Source organism: Ornithorhynchus anatinus, chromosome 17, assembly GCF_004115215.2.
Source record: "Ornithorhynchus anatinus isolate Pmale09 chromosome 17, mOrnAna1.pri.v4, whole genome shotgun sequence".
Classification (NCBI taxonomy): Eukaryota; Metazoa; Chordata; class Mammalia; order Monotremata; family Ornithorhynchidae; genus Ornithorhynchus; species Ornithorhynchus anatinus.
Genome location: NC_041744.1, coordinates 6,705,033 through 6,723,179, shown reverse-complemented (window position 1 = coordinate 6,723,179; position 18,147 = coordinate 6,705,033). Strand labels below are relative to the sequence as shown.

The window sequence follows — 18,147 nt, the reverse complement described above, 5'->3', positions numbered from 1 at the left end:
AGCTATCCTTTCAGTCATATCAAGACAGAGAAGTATTTGACTTTTGAAAGAAAATGGAATTGGACACTACTGCTAGCTGAAATTGTATTGGCTCTTGGCTTTTGAATGGTGAATAATGGTTCAGCTTTCTACTGTCACTTGGAAAGACTTTAATGTCTTTCCTACATTCCCTTTATCTTTTCTGGGTGGAAATTGTTTCTCTTCAGTGCCTCCAATCAATGAAAAGTATTTATTGAGCACTTACTGTGTGTACTAAGTGCTTGGGAAACTACAATACCAGAGTTGGTAGACATGTTCTCTGCCCAAAAGGAGTTTACAGACTAGAGGGGGAGACACGTTAAGGTAAATTACGGATCTGTATATAATTACTGTGGGGCTGAGGGTGGGGTTATCAAGTGCTAAAAGGGTACAGATCCAAGTGTGTAGGGATGCAGAAAGGAGAGGCAGTAGAGGAAGTAAGGGCCTAAATGGGGAAGGCCTCTTGGAGGAGGTGTGATTTTTTAGTAAGCTTTTGAAGGTGGGGAGAATATTGGTTTTTTTATATATGAAAGGGGAGGGAGTTCCATATCCAAGGGAAGACACTGGCAAGGGGTCAGTGACGAGATAGATGAGATCGAGGTATAAAGGGTAGGTTGACTTTGGACGGGCAAAGCATGGATTCTGTGTTGGAGTAGAAAATCAGCAAGGTAAGATAGAGGGAGGGAGAACTGATTGCTTTAAAGCCAGTGCTTAGGAGTTTCTGTTTGATGCCGAGGTGGATGGTCAAGCAGTAGAGTTTTTTGAGGAGTGGGGAGATATGAACTGAACACAGTTTTAGAAAAATGATCCTGGCAGCAGGGTGTAGTAAGGACTGGAGTGGGGACAGTCAGGAGACAAGGAGGTCAGCGAGGAGCCTGTTGCAGTAGTCAGGGTGGGATCATTGTTACCTTTATGCTGCTTTTCCTCTCACCCAATCCTATCCATTCCACCAGTTCACGTGACATTTTTGTAAGCTTACGTATTTATCAAAAGGCTACTCTGGGCAATCACCTAACTAAACCCTGATAGGCAGGAGATAAAAGCATGGTCCTGGGAACCTGGACACTCTTAGCCACAAAGGCAACATGGAAAATAGGGAAGCACTTAGGGAAGTGTATGAAGGTTTCTCTCAGAGCATTTGACATCGCAGTTACCTTGAATTGATCAACCTGTGTCTTCCATTCTGCCATCACTTTGATAGCCCATTTGGCTACCGTTTGGCTACAATTTGGGAAACTTTAAAGCTAGCTTCATGAAATGTTTCTTATGTGATCCCCATTGACTTCTGGATCTTTTCAAGAACATTATCGGGTTGCCAAAGAAAACAGTTTGGGGTCAAGAAATGCCAGAGCTCAATAAGAATGAAATGTGCAATAATGATATCTTCAATAAGGTTAATTATTATTCAGATATTTTGAAGTTCAGGAAAACTTTAAACCATTCTGAGATCAGTCTTCTCAGATGTCACTGTTAGAACTTTCAAGGCACAAGTGAACGGCATTTTCAATGTTGAAGGCTGCTGAAGGAGATGAAGGAGTGTTAATAACTCCATCACTGAGCTGCAGTTTCCTTTGCATTTTTGAATCCCAAGGCCTCACCCAAATGTGCAGATTAGCATTCTCTTAAAAATATGCACAGACTGGGAGAATTCCCTGGCTCCTCTGGCTTCCAGGGCATCGCCACTTGAGTGTCTCACACTCATCATGTCTAATATTGAACTTTTCATCTCCAATCCTGAACCTCACTCCTCTTTCTGCAGTAGTGGTGAAAGTTTATGGTGTGTCATCCACACTCTTACCTGGTCACCCTGTGCCCAGCATTAAGCCACTAATGAAAACTAGTGGAACCCGTGGAACATTCATGGTATTTTAAAATACATTCCCAGTCTTTCAGTGTCACTTCTCTGTGTCTGCCTCTGCTGTGCTTGGGCCTCAGCCTACAGAAACTGTGATGTTTGAGAGGTACTCAAATACTCCTTGTTTAGGGCAGTTGGGGGTTCAGTAAATACCATTGGCTGATGGACTGAGTAAGTTTGAGAGATGACTAATATGCAGTTCATAAGGAAACGCACTTTAACAACTGAGAATTATAATTATCGCTCCTTGTCTTCTGGGTTGTTGTGTTGTGTTTTTTTTTAAAAAAACCCCTACATTTTGAGTTGATTTTTAAAGAAAAAATTAGAAGCCTTTATATATATATTTTAAAACTCCATAATGTGAAAGTTCTGTAATTTTTTAAAACGTAAATTTTTTTTAAAAACTTATGTAAACTTGAATCTAGGATCATGTCCAGCGCAGTAGTAGCTGAATTCCTGTAATGTACTTTCCCACGTGCTCAGTACAGTGCCCTGCACACAATAAGTGCTCAATTGATTGAATGAATGAATTGGTGTACTGTTCCTTTTAAATCTGATCATAATTCAGTTCAATTTACCAGCTTTTAAGATAAAAGAAAGGGATTCAAGGATTCAATTTGATAGCAATTTGGGGTGTATTATAATTACCTGCTTTTTTACAGTTTCGTTTTTTTTTTTCTTGAAGTGAAAGGCAAAGAGGAGGAGAAGACCACAGATGTGAAGGCAATTAAAAGTAAGTTTATATAATTTCACTATACAAAGAGATGATGTGAATTGCATTGCTATGAGGTATCTGTGTCCTCTGTGTAATTGTTTTATTAACTTCCAAACAATCATTCAATACACCTTGCTTTCATCTGGTTTATAAACACAACTTGCAGAATTGGGCTTCACTTGATTCATCCAGTTCCAGACAGTTGGTTGTTGGGAACTGGGTCTCAGTTTACACTCTGGAAGTGTTTGGCAGTAGCCCTTACCCTCTGTGGATGTGTCCCCTAAGCTCAAAGGAGCTGAGGTGAGCCCTTCCCCATCCTCACCCATACCCTTCCACCTCCCCCTCTGTCCCTTCAATACCAAATGCATGCCCTCTAAAACTGGAACATATAGTTTGTCATCTATCTGAAAACAGACCTTTAATAATATAGATGTTTTCCTGTGACACGTCTAAAAGCTTGGAATCAGTCAGTGATATTTGAATGTTTAGTGTTTGCAGAGAGCACTTGGGAAAGTACAGTACAGTAGAGTTGGTAAATATGATTCTTGCCCACAGTCTAGAAGGATATCTTCTATGATGCCCTATAACATAAGTGAAATATCTAAACAGACATCTTTATATGTTTGGTCCACCATATTAAAGAAGAGAAAACAGTGTGTAGTTTAGATTATTATTAACCATTTTTGTGTGTACTGCTTAGTTAATTTCTAATAGCCACCAGGGTTTTGCCATAAATGAACAGTGGTGGTTTTAAATGGATAGTATTTTTAAAAATAACAACTGCATTTTTCCTTTGGGTAGATTAGGGACATTTTACAGTTACAGCCATAATTTGGAAGTTTAATTTAGCCCACATGCTTAATTGGGCCTTATTTGGATTTTTTTTTTAATGGATTCTGACCTTCCTTCTAGTTAAAGTGAATCATTAGAGTGAGACTAGTTGAACAGTAGCCTTGTGTTCAAATAAATAAGCAGTACATTTGCGGAAGACCAGATCTTTACACTAAAGTGCCTATATGGCTTTTAACAGTAGCATAATTTTCAGTTAGTGTACATTTTATGAAAATGGAGTTGTTTCCCACCAGGCATATTCCTAGTCTTCACATTAGAAACAGTTTCACTATTAGTTAACAAGAGGATTTTGGTGTTATTTAAGATAAGATAATTCAAGGCTTAGTACTATTTGGAACTTTTGAAAAATAGCCCTATAACTTATTAATTTTTGAAAAACATTCTCCCATGTAAAAAAAAGCTCCAAAAACCAGCCCCCCCCGAAAATAAAAAGTTTGGAAAAACTGAAAAATGCTTGATTCTATCTGTCCTTCTCTGTGTCCCTCTCCATTTGAAGGGGTTGATAAATTTAGCCACTATCCTGAAAAGCATGTATTTTCACATTCCTGCCTGTCAAATCCAGCAAACATATTCCTGAGGCCAGGAGATTACATTTTAACACAAAGTAGTTGTTTCAAAGAAAACCCCCTAGAGTTGCTAAAATTCTGTGCCTGGTACTTCATTGCTAGAACCAGAGTATTTTATCAGTTATGCTGGAGAATTGCCAGAATTCACTTTCTAAAGGTGTGGTGAAGCGTAAATGCTGATAGTCTTTTTAGATTAATAAAATCCATTGCTGTCAATACAGAAAAATGCATTGGAAAGGATTTAAGGTTTAAAGGTCCTATTCAGCAATAATGGGAGGGTCCCAGGATAACGACTATGATATTTAAGAGCTTATTATGTGTCAAACACTGTTCTAGCTCTGAGGTAGATACGAGTTAATCAGGTCAGACACAGTCCCTGTCCCGAAGGAGGCTCACAGTTAAGTAGGAGGGAGAACATTTACTGGATCCCCATTTTACAGATGAGGAAACTGAGGCACAGAGAAGCTGAGTGAATTCTCCAAGGTCACAAAGGCAAGTGGCAGAGCCTGACTCCCAGGTTTGAGTTCTTCTCAATAGGCCATGCTGCTTGTCACCTGTTTGGAGTAGTAGGACGGAACTCTTTTTGCCTGTGATTGGCATTTAAAAGTGATTGGAAAATAATAGTAATAACTTTAGTATTTGTTAAGTGCTGACAATATGCCAGGCACTGTTGTAAGCACTGAGGTAGATATAAGGTAATTAAGTTGGAAACAGTCCCTGTCCCACATGGGGCTCGCAGTCTTAATCTCCATTTTACAGATGAGGTAACTGAGGCTCAGAGAAGTTAAGTGACTTGCCCGAGGTCACCAGCAGGCAAGTGGCGGAGCCAGGACTAGAACGTAGGACCTCTTGACTCCCAGGCCCGTACTCTATCTGCTAGGCTGTGCTGCTTCTCCCAATATATCACTCATCAAAATGAATAACTTAGTATATGTCTTCCTCTGTAGTTTGCTGTATTGCTTTATGCTGATAAGGCTTTGTTCTGTCACCCATGGCTGCTACGAAAAATCTCCTCTGTGGGTTTATTCTGGTTCATTTTCAGGGAGCAGGTGTGATTCTGAACATAATACTATAGGCATTTTTCTGGATGAAATACCTCTTCTGTACCTTAAAATGAATCCCAAGACTTCGAAATCCTTCTGGTAACATTTTCCCGCCTCTGTTTAAGTGGCAAAAAAGAATTAGAAAATTGCAGCGAGATTTCATTTCTGTGTGTCGCATAGCTTTTAGTACTTTCTCTGCTTCTTAAAAGTCAGGAAGATATTGTGGTTGGAACAGCCAGAATTCTTGGGTTGAGTTCCCAGCTCTACCACTGCTCATGGAATTCAGTTGGCTTCCCTGTGCTTTTATGTCTTGGAAAAATGGATGCACTAGGGAAGCTTAAAACTTTCAAAATGCTCTCTGGCCTTTGAATAAATGAAATCCAAAAGAAAGTGTTTATCTTTTCAACTATTCTCATTTCAGCTGCAATACCAGTACATTCCCCGCAGAAAAGCACTAGAAACCATGCCTTACTGGAGGCTGCAGGACCAAGCCATGTGGCAATCAATGCCATTTCTGCCAACATGGATTCATTTTCAAGTAGTAGGACAGCTACCCTCAAGAAGCAGCCCAGCCACATGGAGGCTGCTCATTTTGGGGACCTAGGTAAGTGTTCCCGACTATTCTGTGCTGTAGTCAAAGGGTCAGTTTAGCTCACATAAGTTCGAATAGGTTTGCAAAGGGAATTGGAAACTTCAGCACCTCTCACCAACCAGATCTTTCTCCCATTCAGGGCATTGGTCAATGGTATTTATTGAGCACTTATTATATTTAGTGCCCTGTAGTAAGCACTTGGGAGAGTACAGTGCCACACAATTGGCAGATATGTTCCTTGCCCATAATGAGCTTACAGTCTAGAGGGGGAGATAGACATTATTATAAATAAATTAAAAAACACTTTCCTCAACTCCAAGCAAACTTGCATAGGGCCCACCAGCTCTACAGAGAACATTAGTAGATCATCAGCTAAGATGAGGCAAAAATCCTTTTTCCCAAAGCAGGACAGAGCTACAGATCATAAAGCAGGACTTGCTCTCCTGATCAGCCCCACTCGCTAATCATTTCTGTTCCCAGAGCTGGCCAAAGCCATAGGGGCAGAAAGTTTCTTCTGTGGTTGCGTGGAGGAGGCGGGGGGCTGTGAGCGCACGCATACACTCTCATACTACCCCCTCTTCTATCAGATTGGACTGAGCCTGCAAGATCTGGCCTGAATATCAAGTTGTTAGAAAAGAGTTGTCACCTTTTGAGAGATCTGCCTTTTGGAAACAGGCTGGCAGATAAGTAGGATCAGAGCTACTATCTAGGTTTTTAGTTAATCGAATTATGAGGGAAAGCTATCCAAAAAGTGGCAGACAGTGTGAGAGTGGTGTGTTAAGATACTTTTTTTTTTTCCTTTTGATCATTCATTCATCATATGACCTGGGCTTCTAGTGAAGGATTGTGAAGATTAATTGTTTAAAGAAAGCCTTTGGAAACAAGTATTTAATACGTTTCGAGAACAGTCATTCTATTTTCTCTGACGGAGGTAGAATCACTTGTTATTTCAGATGATTATAAACTAGTTTGCAGTTAATTTTGATTTTCCAGAAAGCGATTTTATTGTAAATGTAAATCAAGAACCTATTATTCCTGATTCACTAAAGAGTATTTGGCTAATTCTTTGGCTGCCATATTTTTCCTTTAGGGAGATCATGCTTGGACTTTCAGGCCCAAGAGACCAAATCAAGTCTTTCAAAAACCCTGGAACAAGTCTTGCAGGACAGCATTGCCCTCCCTTATTTTATTCAGTTCATGGAACTGCGTCGGATGGAACATTTGGTCAAATTCTGGTTGGAAGCTGAAAGCTTTCACTCCACAACTTGGTCCCGCATAAGAGCACACAGTCTGAATACAGTTAAACAGAGCTCCTTGGTAGAGCAGGTCTCTCCTTCCTCCAAAAGACGTGAAACCACAGCATCTTTCCCAACTGGATTTCTTGACAAGAGGTTGGAGGACTCCAGCACAGTGCAGCTGCTCGTGACCACGTCAAAAGGAACAGACTTGAATAGTAGAACTAGCAACGCCCAGAACCACTCGTTGCCTTTCCAGGATAGAGACGATGTCCAGGCCCTCCATCTTGGGATGCTCAAGGCCGAACCACACCCAGTTTCCATGGAGCATCAAGAATCTTCCAGACTTTCAGTATCAAATAGAAATAGCCCTTCTTCTGCACTAAAGGAATTGTCAGGAAAACTAATGAGAAGTAAGTGTGGCCTTTGTCGTTGTGTCCGAGCAATTTTTTCTTGAAGAGGTCCAAACAGAGGTCAAAATACCCTGAAAATTGACGCTCTTTTCCTATGGGATGCTAATGCACTTGGGTAATCTGATTCAGTGTCTTAAAAAAAAGCAGGGCACGTTTGCTTCTGGTGAAGTGGTGAGAGGTGACAGCCACGTTGAATGAGTTTCAGTAGTTACAAACCATAAAAATAAGGATTTTTAAATCAAGAAAAGTAGCCGCACTTTCCAGCTGGGCAGTCAGAGGGAGTGGGCAAACAAGTTCATGGATTCAGAGATACCTGTGGCAATTACAAGCAGAACCTGGGTCTAATTATATTCAGGGGGCTAAGAAGCTAAAGGCTTCAGAACTGAGTAGTGTTTAAAGAGGGAGAATGCCTCTCCTCCCCCCCCCCCGCAACAGCTTGCCTCCTGGGGGTAGTTATTGGGTGCCAGGCCACATATGACCCTATAACTGGATAAGTGGGCAGAGATGTGATGTGTAACCAGGTCCTACCCAAAATGTCTTATATGGTGTCTGTGGACCTGTAGGAAGTGGTTTTTAACCCATGGATACAGGTTTTCCCCACTTTTTTCATTCTTTTGTCCCCTGACAAACTCAGGACCGAAGAGTTTACTATCACTTAGGGGTTTTGGTATTTGTATTTTTACCAGTTGCCTTGTTCGAAGTGGTTATGACTAGAGAAATGCAAGTGGAGCTGAATGGGAAGCAGCGTGGCGCAGTGGAAAGAGCACGGGCTTTGGAGTCAGGGCTCATGAGTTCGAATCCCAGCTCTGCCACTTGTCAGCTGTGTGACTGTGGGCAAGTCACTTCACTTCTCTGTGCCTCAGTTCCCTCATCTGTAAAATGGGGATGAAGACTGTGAGCCCCACGCGGGACAACCTGATTCCCCCGTGTCCACCCCAGCGCTTAGAACAGTGCTCTGCACATAGTAAGCGCTTAACAAATACCAACATTATTATTGTTGATGAAGCTATATTGGGTTTGTTTATTACCTTATAATAGGAGAAAAATTCCTTAGTTTTTGGGATCCCTCATTCTTTCTGTGGCATTAAAGAATAATCCCTGGACCTAAACTGCCTACTCCTCTCCCCTTTTTCCAAGTAAACTGTCCTCAAAGAGCATAGGTTGAACAAACATCCCTAGCTGTATTTATAATTCCCATCATACAGCAAGAGGGGACAGGTGTTCATTTATGTCCTTGGAATGACTGTTATCAACTCAAGTGAATTGCAAAGAAAACTCCCTTTGGAATGGAATTGCCAACAGCCTTTATAATAAAGGAAACCGGGATTTGGAAAGGACATCAAATAGTTGGTTAAAGAGCCGGTAGTTACAAACGTGTGCTTTTTCTTGACATCTTCCCTGGGAAAAACTGGTGATTTTTAGGGGGCCTGGAGTCCATGCCAAGGGACTAGTTTCCACCCGGCACAGGCAGTGGAATAGAGAGTGGATGGATAATTTTCCTTTAGCTGATTATTTCCAAATAATTTGTCAGATCATTTAGTTCTCTTTTTAGGTCTAAGAATCTCAAGTGACCTTAAGATTGCTGGCTGGTTGTTGACGTTGTTGAAGAACGTCACTAGATATTTGTTCTTGTGGGACCGTAGTGTTACCTGGGTGGCACCCTTTGAATCAATAGAAAATGTGGCAGGTCCGACATGAGAGCATATTGGGAATGTGATTTTCTGTGCTCTTGCCATTTTTAGATGATCCGATTTGAAATTTTAATTGTGTTGGAGTGAATCTGTTCCATGCTTCTAATGGAATCTTTCATATTATGATGTCTTGAATCTTTGTCACGTAATCCGTGCTGTCACCAGAAATTTATCCATTTAGCATTAAATACGGTTGTGTCAGTTAATCCCGGATCCACCATTTTTCAGCTCTGTGACCTTGGGCAAGTTACATAACTTCTCTGTGCCTCCGTTTCCTCATTTGTAAAATGAGAGGAAGACTGTGAGCCCAGCGTGGGACAACGTGATTACCTTGTATCTACCCCAGCGCTTAGAACAGTGCTGGGCAAATAGTAAGCACTTAACAAATACCAACATCATCATGATTATTATTATTTTAGTGTCCTAGAGGTCATGGCCACAATTTGGGTAGTTTAGGAAGTGCAGAGAAATGTTATGAATTTTGATAAACTTAATTTGGACTTTGATTAGAGTAATATTTGTCAGGGGAGGGAGTAGTGAAAGCTAGACCAGGATGCTTTCCGGTGATAATGGCAAGGAAATGTGGATAAGGCTGTGGCAGTAGCTGGAATGTTCTAATGACCGGAAAGGTAGAATAGGTGAGGCCTCTCCCTCCTACCCCCCTCCTTGCCCCCTGCAGATCTTCCAAATGACAGCTGTCTTCCCAACCTGTCAGAAGGTATTGGTTGACCAGAAATCCCAATGCCTGCGCTGCAGTCCTTCCAACATAAATCTAGGATAACTGCATTAATGTCTATAGGCTAAACACCCATGTGGAACTTATAGTATTTATTAGAGTAGTATTTATGTGAAACTTAGATCATGCACAATTTTGTAGGCATTTGGTGAGGGGGAATGTATTCTCTGAGTTGCTTATTTTTTTGGTTTGACCTACCAAAAGTGGAAGGAGTGGTTCAAAGTTGAAGTCTGAGACCTGTATCACTTGTCTTCAAAATCGCCTAATCATTCAGATTGAGCTTCCCCTTCCAGCACATCTGGCTTGACAAGTTCCCCAAAGGCAGGTTTATTTAAAGTGAAAAAGGAAATTGTAAGCAATTTTGCAAGGCCTCTTCTTTTTATGGAAGGTCCTTTGGTAAACTGTTTTGTAAACAGGGGAGGTTATCTCCAGAAATTGGTGAAATATAATCTTTTGTTGAATTTCTTATCCCTGAAGTGTAATAAATTGAGGGTTCAAGCTGTGCCCTTTTACAAAAACCCTTAAGGAACTGAAGGGTTTGTTTGGGGTGGGGGTTTTGGGGGGCAGAGGGGAGCAAGGATCCAGACCCCGATTGGTTCTCATGAGACAAGGAAAACAATGTCAGTCAGTCAGTCATATTTTTTGAGCACTTATTATATGCAGACCACTGTTCTAAGAGCTTGGGAGAGTATGAATGAAAAAGAATTAGCAGATACGTTCCCTGTTCATAACCAGCTTACAAGAGGAAATGGGTTTAAATTTAAAGTAACAGAAACTTTGATCAGATCCAAGGAAGACTTTTTTTTGACATGGTATTTGTTAAACACTTAGAATGTGCCAGGCATTGTACTAAGCACTGGGGTAGTTATAAGGTAAGCAGGCTGGACTCAGTCCTTGTCCCACATGGAACTCACGGTCTTAATCCCCATTTTACATTTGAGGTAAGTGAGCCCCAGAGACATTAACTGACTTGCCCCGAGGTCATACAGCAGATACATGGTTTGGGGAGGAGGGGGGTGGGACCGGGGAGTTAGAACCCAGTTTATTCTGACTCCCAGGCCACATGACCATCTGGGTGATTAAAGATTGGAATGGGGCCTCCAGGAGTTGGGCAGCTTGTATCCCTGTAGTTCCTTAGGGAGAGAATTGACAACCAGACCTCCTGCTGGTTTAACTGCTCACGTGCCTAAAGGCAGAAGTCTCTCAAGGGTCAGCCTGACTCTGTGATTTTAGAGTGGTAATAACAGTTAAAGTGTCATAAATGGAAACCTGACCCCTTGGCAGCTCCTGAGTGTTCAACCTAAATGTTATGTTTCTGAAAGGTAATGCTTTATTTGATTTTTGTGGGTAAAGAAGCCTGCCTTTTTGTAGTAATTTTCAGAGAGCACTACTCCACTGGAGAGTCTTTTTTTTCCCCATGAAAGGTGATTATCAGATACTGTGTAGGATTTTGGTGTTGTCCTAGAGTTAAACATTGTTTATTTGCTAAGGCCTCTTAGGTGTTTGCAGCTCTTGGCTATGCCAATCATTCTGGAGGATCCTCTGAATCCTGCCTCTAATACAGATACTTTAAAAATTAAATATCAATAGTCTTCCCTGAGGTTTGGATGGGGGCGATTTTGTGAGCATAAAAACCAATCACCAGTCTACACTTTTCTGTCCTCAGAAGAACTATCTGATCAATCAATTGTATTTATTGTGCTCCTGCTGAGAGCAGAGAACTGTACTTAACACTTGGGAGAATGCATCAGAGTTAATAGACATGATCCCTGCCTTCAAGGAGCTTAGATTCCAGGATGGAGGCAGATCCTAAAATAATAACAGATAGGAGGAAGAAGGAAAAGTAGCTATGTACTTGAGTTAGTGTCTAGGAAAAAACACAGAGGGCTTGAGATACTAAAGTAATTTACAGAAAGGAAGAAGAAGGAGAAGTAGCTTTGTATGAATTAGTGACTAGGTGAAAATACAGAGAGCTTGAATTTATGGACTCACCATCCGTCTGCTTATTGGTTTCTGGGTTGGATTCCCGTGTAGATTCTGGGGAGAAGAGGATCTAATCTTTTCTCCCAAGTGCTTACAAGTGCAGTCTGGTCTTCTCATTGAAGTTGTGGTTGTATTTTTCCCCTCCAGGTATAGAACGGGATGCAGTGAATACTTTTACCAAATATATATCTCCAGATGCTGCTAAACCAATCCCTATTACAGAGGCAATGAGAAACGATATAGTAGGTAAGAAGCAAGTGGACCACCGGCATGCCCTCTGGAGGGAAGAATGGAAGCATGGTATTGATCATGTGATTGTGTGCATACACACACGCACTTTAGCAGGTTTTGTAGGAAGTTTCAGGGGAAAAACAAAGTTCAGTTCCTCCCTTAAAAGTCTAATGGGGAAGCAGGGTAGATATATCAGTGTAAAAGGAAATACAAAGCTCCAGGAGCTGAAGCACAGTAACCAAAGAAAAACAAATGTACAGAAATGTTACATGAGTATTGAAGGCATATGATCTGTGACAAGCAGCAACAGCAGCTCATATTCTATGAGGTAAAGGCGCACTGTCAGAAGAACAGCTGTGAATGTGCGCACACATCTCCGTGGGTTAATGGTACACATACCCAAGCTTTCACCCAGTAGTGTACTGCTGATGAATTTAAGAATCTAGTTGTAGCTATTCAAGGAGTGGCCTTTCCCTCCAACCCTGGGGCCAGCCCTCTGTCTGCTTTGTGCAGCCCAGGTAGGTGTGGGGAACACACTGTATGTTTGGGTGGGCAGGTTACTCTCCTCCCGCTCATCCTATATTCCCTCAATGTATTGCAGAGGAAAATAGCGCTTACACATTTTTTACTAAAAATGTACAAACAGGTCCTTGCCTATTAGAGTAATGTCATTTCATGCAATTAATGCAAGAGTAATTCAGAAGAAAACTATTTCCTTTTTTCCCCTATATTCCACATTCCACTTTTTCATGTATTAATGTCAGATGAATAAAGCTAGGGCTTTGAACATGTAATGCAGTGTGTGACCTGTTTTCCTTTCAAGTAAGTGACCTGTAAATTCCTTTACAGCAAAGATTTGTGGGGAAGATGGACATGTGGATCCTAATTGTTTTATTATGGCACAGTCAATAGTGTTTAGCGCCATGGAACAAGAGTAAGTTGACTTAATGAATTTTTCATTGAACTACTTGAAGCCTTTTCTATTTGACAGTAGTAATAATAATAATGGTGGTATTTAAGCACGTACTGTGTGCCAGGCACTGTACTAAGCACTGGGGTGGATATAAGCAAATCAAGTTGGACACAGTCCCTGTCCCATGTGGGGCTCACAATCTCAATCCCCATTTTACAGATGAGGTAACAGGCACAGAGAAGTATAATGACTTTGCAGGGTCACACTGCAGACAAATGGCAGATTCAGGATTAGAACCCATGACTTTTGGCTCCCAGGCCTATGCTTTATCCACTATACCTTAAACAGTGAGAAGAAAGTATATTTAAGGGTGTCCTTAATGTTTGTGAATATGATCGTGCATTTATATTTCTGGGTGCTCTTCAATTAGTTAAAATAACTAGCAATTCGAAAGGCTTTTTATTTAAGAAAATGGTTATTGAGTCTACTATTTTCTTAGTATTGAAGACCTGCATTATAGAATACTCGGTTGCTATTTTAAAATTTTCATTATTTTTTAAACTTATGTACTGTAAAACAAATCTATGTGTACTGCTCTTGTTGGTATATAAAATAATTTCATGCTATGTAGGGCAAATAAGACATTAAGAGTATTGTCTATCTCTGATGTAAATTTTTATCAGGATTTTGTATGTTTGGACACAGCTCTTTAGCATCTCTGCATTATGTAGCTGTGACACTGTGGCACTCTAGGTTTTTTTTCTGGCTTCCTCATTAATGAGTGCAAGCCCAAAAAAGGGCTTAATTCAATCAGTAAATGAATCAGTGGTATTTATTGAGTCCTTACTGTGTGCTAAGCGCTGTATGAGCCACTATAGGGTTGGAAGATATGTTCCCTGCCTACAAGAAGCTTCCCTCGCACTTTCTGCCTTCTGCCTTATTACAACCACCTTGCTTAATTGTGACAGATGGTATGAAGTTCTACATTGTTAAACCCATGGGATGATGCTAATCTGGATTCCAGTTTGGAGCCTCTGTACCAATAAACACTCAAGAATTGGGGAAATTGTGGTTTTCATAATGAAAATTTATTTGATCGTAAAATCCTCAGATTTTGCCATTTCTTCCACATACAGGCACTTTAGTGAGTTTTTGCGAAGTCACCATTTCTGTAAATACCAAATTGAAGTGCTGACCAGTGGGACTGTTTACCTGGCTGATATTCTCTTCTGTGAATCGGCCCTGTTTTATTTCTCTGAGGTAATGTCATTTCCTTTCACTCTAGACTGCAGATCATTTGTGTCCTAAAATAGTTTAAGGGGAAAACATAGAAGAAGAATGCCATAGTATTCCCGAAAGTAGAATCAATTTTTTTCTTTGGGCTGATGAGTTAGGCAGGTGAAAGGGAAAATACAGTTCAGAGGAAAGTAATTCCATTAACATACACTCAGTTGTTCTATTATGGTGGCAGGAGGGGTGCTAGATCCTTTTTGAACTCCAAGTTAAGGAAAACTCACACTTCAGTCAACTTGTTTGGCTGATGCCATGTACATGTGCACAGGCTTTCCTTCCAGTATCCCTTCACGTTCTATTCCAGCAGACGAGTGCTGTCGGAAAAACACTTTCTAATTTTCCATCAGTGTTCGCTCGAAGCCCTGTAGTGAAAACACATGACATGGAAGAATCAGTTTATCAGTTACCAGTTTGTTGTGTCTGGGGTTTCATAGGACAATGAACATTTCTTATGATGATATAATACCCTTGCAAGAATGAATTGTGTGAGGCGTAGTTGAACTAATATATTCATGAGGTTTTTTGATAGTGCGAACTATGGAAACATGAAGTATTTTTCAGGTTGGGTGAGTTGTAAGAAGGCTTGCAGAGGGAAAGAATTGTCTAGTTAGTAAGTATCCTCTTATGCTGTCACTCCTTGGCTGGCCAATAGTGTTGCTCAAGAAAGCATTCACTAGAGTAAGTGGTTATGCCTGGGGCACATTTACTGCAACAGTGCTTACCTGGTTTTGGCAGTTGTCTTAGTGGTGCAAGACTAATGGCATAACCAGTGTTGCTAACTACAGTGACCCACAGTCTTTTTAAAACATCAGTGGTACAAACAAGCCCCACAGCCTCCTGCTGTACCTTTTGTGGTGGTGAGATAAGCATCTCTCAGTTAGGATGAGTTCTTCCCCACATTTGCTGAGGACTACAGGGAGCACTGTTTTTGCCCAAAAATGGTGAAATAAAGCACTTGCCTTTCTTTTTGGTTTTTTAGTTGAGGGGCATGGGCTATGGGGTAACTCCAATTAGTATAGCTAGTGTTCTAACAGACTATATGACTCTTTGTCCATTAACAGGAGGTGAGTATTTTTGGGGAAGAGAAGGCCAATTGATATAGAAATTAACAAATTGTGTTAGCTTTATCTTCATGTCGACTGTCATACCATACTCCATTATTTGGGGCAGGGGCAATGGGAGAAAGGGAGTGCTTCTCTCTTGCATATTTTTCTTTATCTTATTTATCCTTTCCAGTACATGGAGAAGGAGGATGCTGTGAATATTTTGCAGTTCTGGTTGGCAGCAGATAACTTCCAATCTCAACTTGCTGCCAAAGAAGGCCAATACGACGGGCAGGAGGCACAGAATGATGCTATGATCTTATATGACAAGTGAGTCGGTCCTTTACCCAATTTTATGTTGGTGAATATAAAACTGTTTAGTAGATGCGTCTTAAATTCACTTGGAGGTGTTGTGCTTCAGTGTTTGTTTTTTTTAATAGCATTCCTTTTACAAAGCGATGCCACTTCATTATCATCAAAGGTATCTATAGAGCACTTATGTGCAGAGCACTGTCCTAAGTGCTTGGGAAGGTACAGTACCACAGAATGGTAGACATGTTCCCTGCCCACAACCAGCTTATGGTCTAGAGTGGACGGTGTGGAGAAGCAGCATGGCCTAGAGCCAGGGGACCTGGATTTTAATCCCGACTCCACCACTTGTCTGCTGTGTGACCTTGATTTTCTGCGCCTCAGTTACCTCATCTGTAAAGTGGGAATTAAGACTGTGAAGCCTATGCGGGATCAGGACTCTACCCACGCACTTACCTTGTATCTTCCCCAACCCTTAGTAAAGAGCCTGGCACATAGTAAGCACTTAACAAATAACACTGGAAAAAAAAGAGACATGACTATAAATACATAATATATAATTTATAGCTATGTACCTAAGTGCTGTAGGATTAGTTCCCTCTCAGCTCAATAATACAATGGTGTAGGGTTGGTTCCTTACATGAAGCCATAATGCAGTTAAGTAAAGAAGCTGCCTTAAACTTACACAACGGGAAATAATTTCATGCCTAGCTACTTCCTGATTAAAAATAGGTTTTCTGTAAGTACCTACTTAGAAGGGGTTAACACAGTGCCAAATTGAAGCTGCTCTACACGGCTCGGGATTGTATTGAAAATTCCTGAGCTGTTAGGAAGAGCCACATTTCTAACCTCTATGTCACCTTGGAGTCTTACAAAAAGGGTGGGACTTTATCCTGGCTTGGAGAGAAGGGGTGAAGGCAGGGTTCTTGGCACCTAGCTCTTCTGCTATGTCAGCAATGTCTGTGTAATTAATCAGCAGAGTGGCCCAGATGCTGTTTTTCCATTTCCTCATGAGTCTTTCTTCCAAGGATGAGCTCAGAGGGGTTATTTTTGTCCTTGATTCAGGGATTTTCTTCAGTCTTTAATCATCATCAGCTTCTTGCTCGGTTTGTAGTGCCACCTAGCGATGCTAGGGAAAGGTAACAATTAGAAGAAAATGCCATTACAGTCCTGGACTCTGGAATGGGTCCAGACCAAGCCCTTTTCTGAGGGAAAGGATTTTTCTAAATAAAGGGAGCATCCAGGGGCACTGGAGCCCCAGCACAACACACGCTGGGCCACCACCTATCCCCTCCCAGATCTTTTCACCCGGGTCCTACCGACAAGCCCCAGCCGGCGGAACACGACTTGGGGAAAGACGAGCCCTTGGGGCCACGGTGACTGAGGCCGGTTCGGCTCCCGACCCAGAACCTGGAAGGCTGCGGTTTCAGGCTTGACTTCCCAGACCGTGAACTTTTTGTGGCTTTTTGTAGGCCATGCGGTGGGGTTGAAATGGTTTGCCAGTGGTCTTTGTTTGCTCATAGGTCACACTGTGGCCCAGTGGATAGAGCATGAGCCTGGGAGTCAGTAGGACTTGGCTTCTAATCCCGGCTCTGCCACTTGTCTGCCGTGTGACCTTGGACAAGTCACTTAACTTCTCTGTGCCTTAGTTACCTCATCTGTAATATGTGTCCAACTCGATTAGCAACACTTAGAACAGTGCCTGACACGTATTAAGCGCTTAACAAATGCCATCATTATTGTTTTGTCTTAGGTACTTCTCCCTTCAAGCCACGCACCCGCTTGGATTTGATGACTTTGTACGATTAGAGATCGAATCCAATATCTGCAGGGAAGGAGGGCCCCTCCCGAACTGTTTCACAACTCCACTACGTCAGGCTTGGACCACCATGGAGAAGGTGACAGATTGGGCTTCTCCCCAGTCCCCTTTGCTTTCAGGAGTGCCCTTTCTCCACTCATTCATTAAAGCCAGTGCTTGTTCTCTCTCATAGGTGTTTTTACCTGGCTTCTTGTCCAGCAACCTTTATTACAAGTACTTGAATGATCTCATCCATTCAGTTCGGGGAGATGAGTTTGCAGGAGGGAATATTGCACTGATCGTTCACGGCCCCGGTAGCCCTCCTGACAGTGAGTCTCATTCAAGTGGTTCGGAGAGCTCAGCTTCTCAGGTAAAGAATCGCTCTCTTCCTGGCTCCCCTGATGAGGTGCCCCAGAGCAAGAATCCTTTGATGAAAAATTATTGATAGGAAAGTTGTTTAGGCCCCCAAATTCTACCTTTAATTTGGAAATTAAGTGAGAAATTATATGTTTGTAGTTCAGGCTGGATGTGGTTGACTAAGCAAGGCACACAAGGCAATCCACAGAATGCTACATTCCCTGAAGGAATTTTATTCCAGAGCCTGACCCAGCATATTAGCAAGAAAGTGAAGAAGCCTAGAGGGTCTGTATAAAAGCCATCTTCTAACTAGAATGGGTTGGTACATTATTTTAGGGCACAAAATATAAAAATACTTTTTCCCCCCATTTTGCTTTTTGCCATGAGAAGAGTGGCTTTTCTCCCCATTTAATTTTGACTTAAGCTTTGTCAGATGTAAATCCGAAATATGGATTTATAACCCAAAGCACTGCTTTTTGCATTTTCCCATAAAGACGATCAATG

At 41.5% G+C, this 18,147-nt stretch overlaps 1 protein-coding gene across 2 annotated transcripts in view; it reads left to right on the top strand.

Annotated features, from left to right (window-relative positions):
* Positions 1 to 18,147, top strand: part of AKAP10 (A-kinase anchoring protein 10) — a 38,826-nt gene that overhangs the window by 12,951 nt on the left and 7,728 nt on the right. For both annotated transcript variants that reach the window (XM_029082230.2, XM_007672517.3), the window contains 9 exons: positions 2,559 to 2,606; positions 5,471 to 5,653; positions 6,732 to 7,289; positions 11,847 to 11,945; positions 12,780 to 12,864; positions 13,980 to 14,103; positions 15,373 to 15,509; positions 17,242 to 17,386; positions 17,480 to 17,656. In XM_029082230.2, coding sequence (XP_028938063.1) covers positions 2,559 to 2,606; positions 5,471 to 5,653; positions 6,732 to 7,289; positions 11,847 to 11,945; positions 12,780 to 12,864; positions 13,980 to 14,103; positions 15,373 to 15,509; positions 17,242 to 17,386; positions 17,480 to 17,656 — 1,556 coding nt within the window. The remainder of the gene's footprint in view (positions 1 to 2,558; positions 2,607 to 5,470; positions 5,654 to 6,731; positions 7,290 to 11,846; positions 11,946 to 12,779; positions 12,865 to 13,979; positions 14,104 to 15,372; positions 15,510 to 17,241; positions 17,387 to 17,479; positions 17,657 to 18,147) is intronic.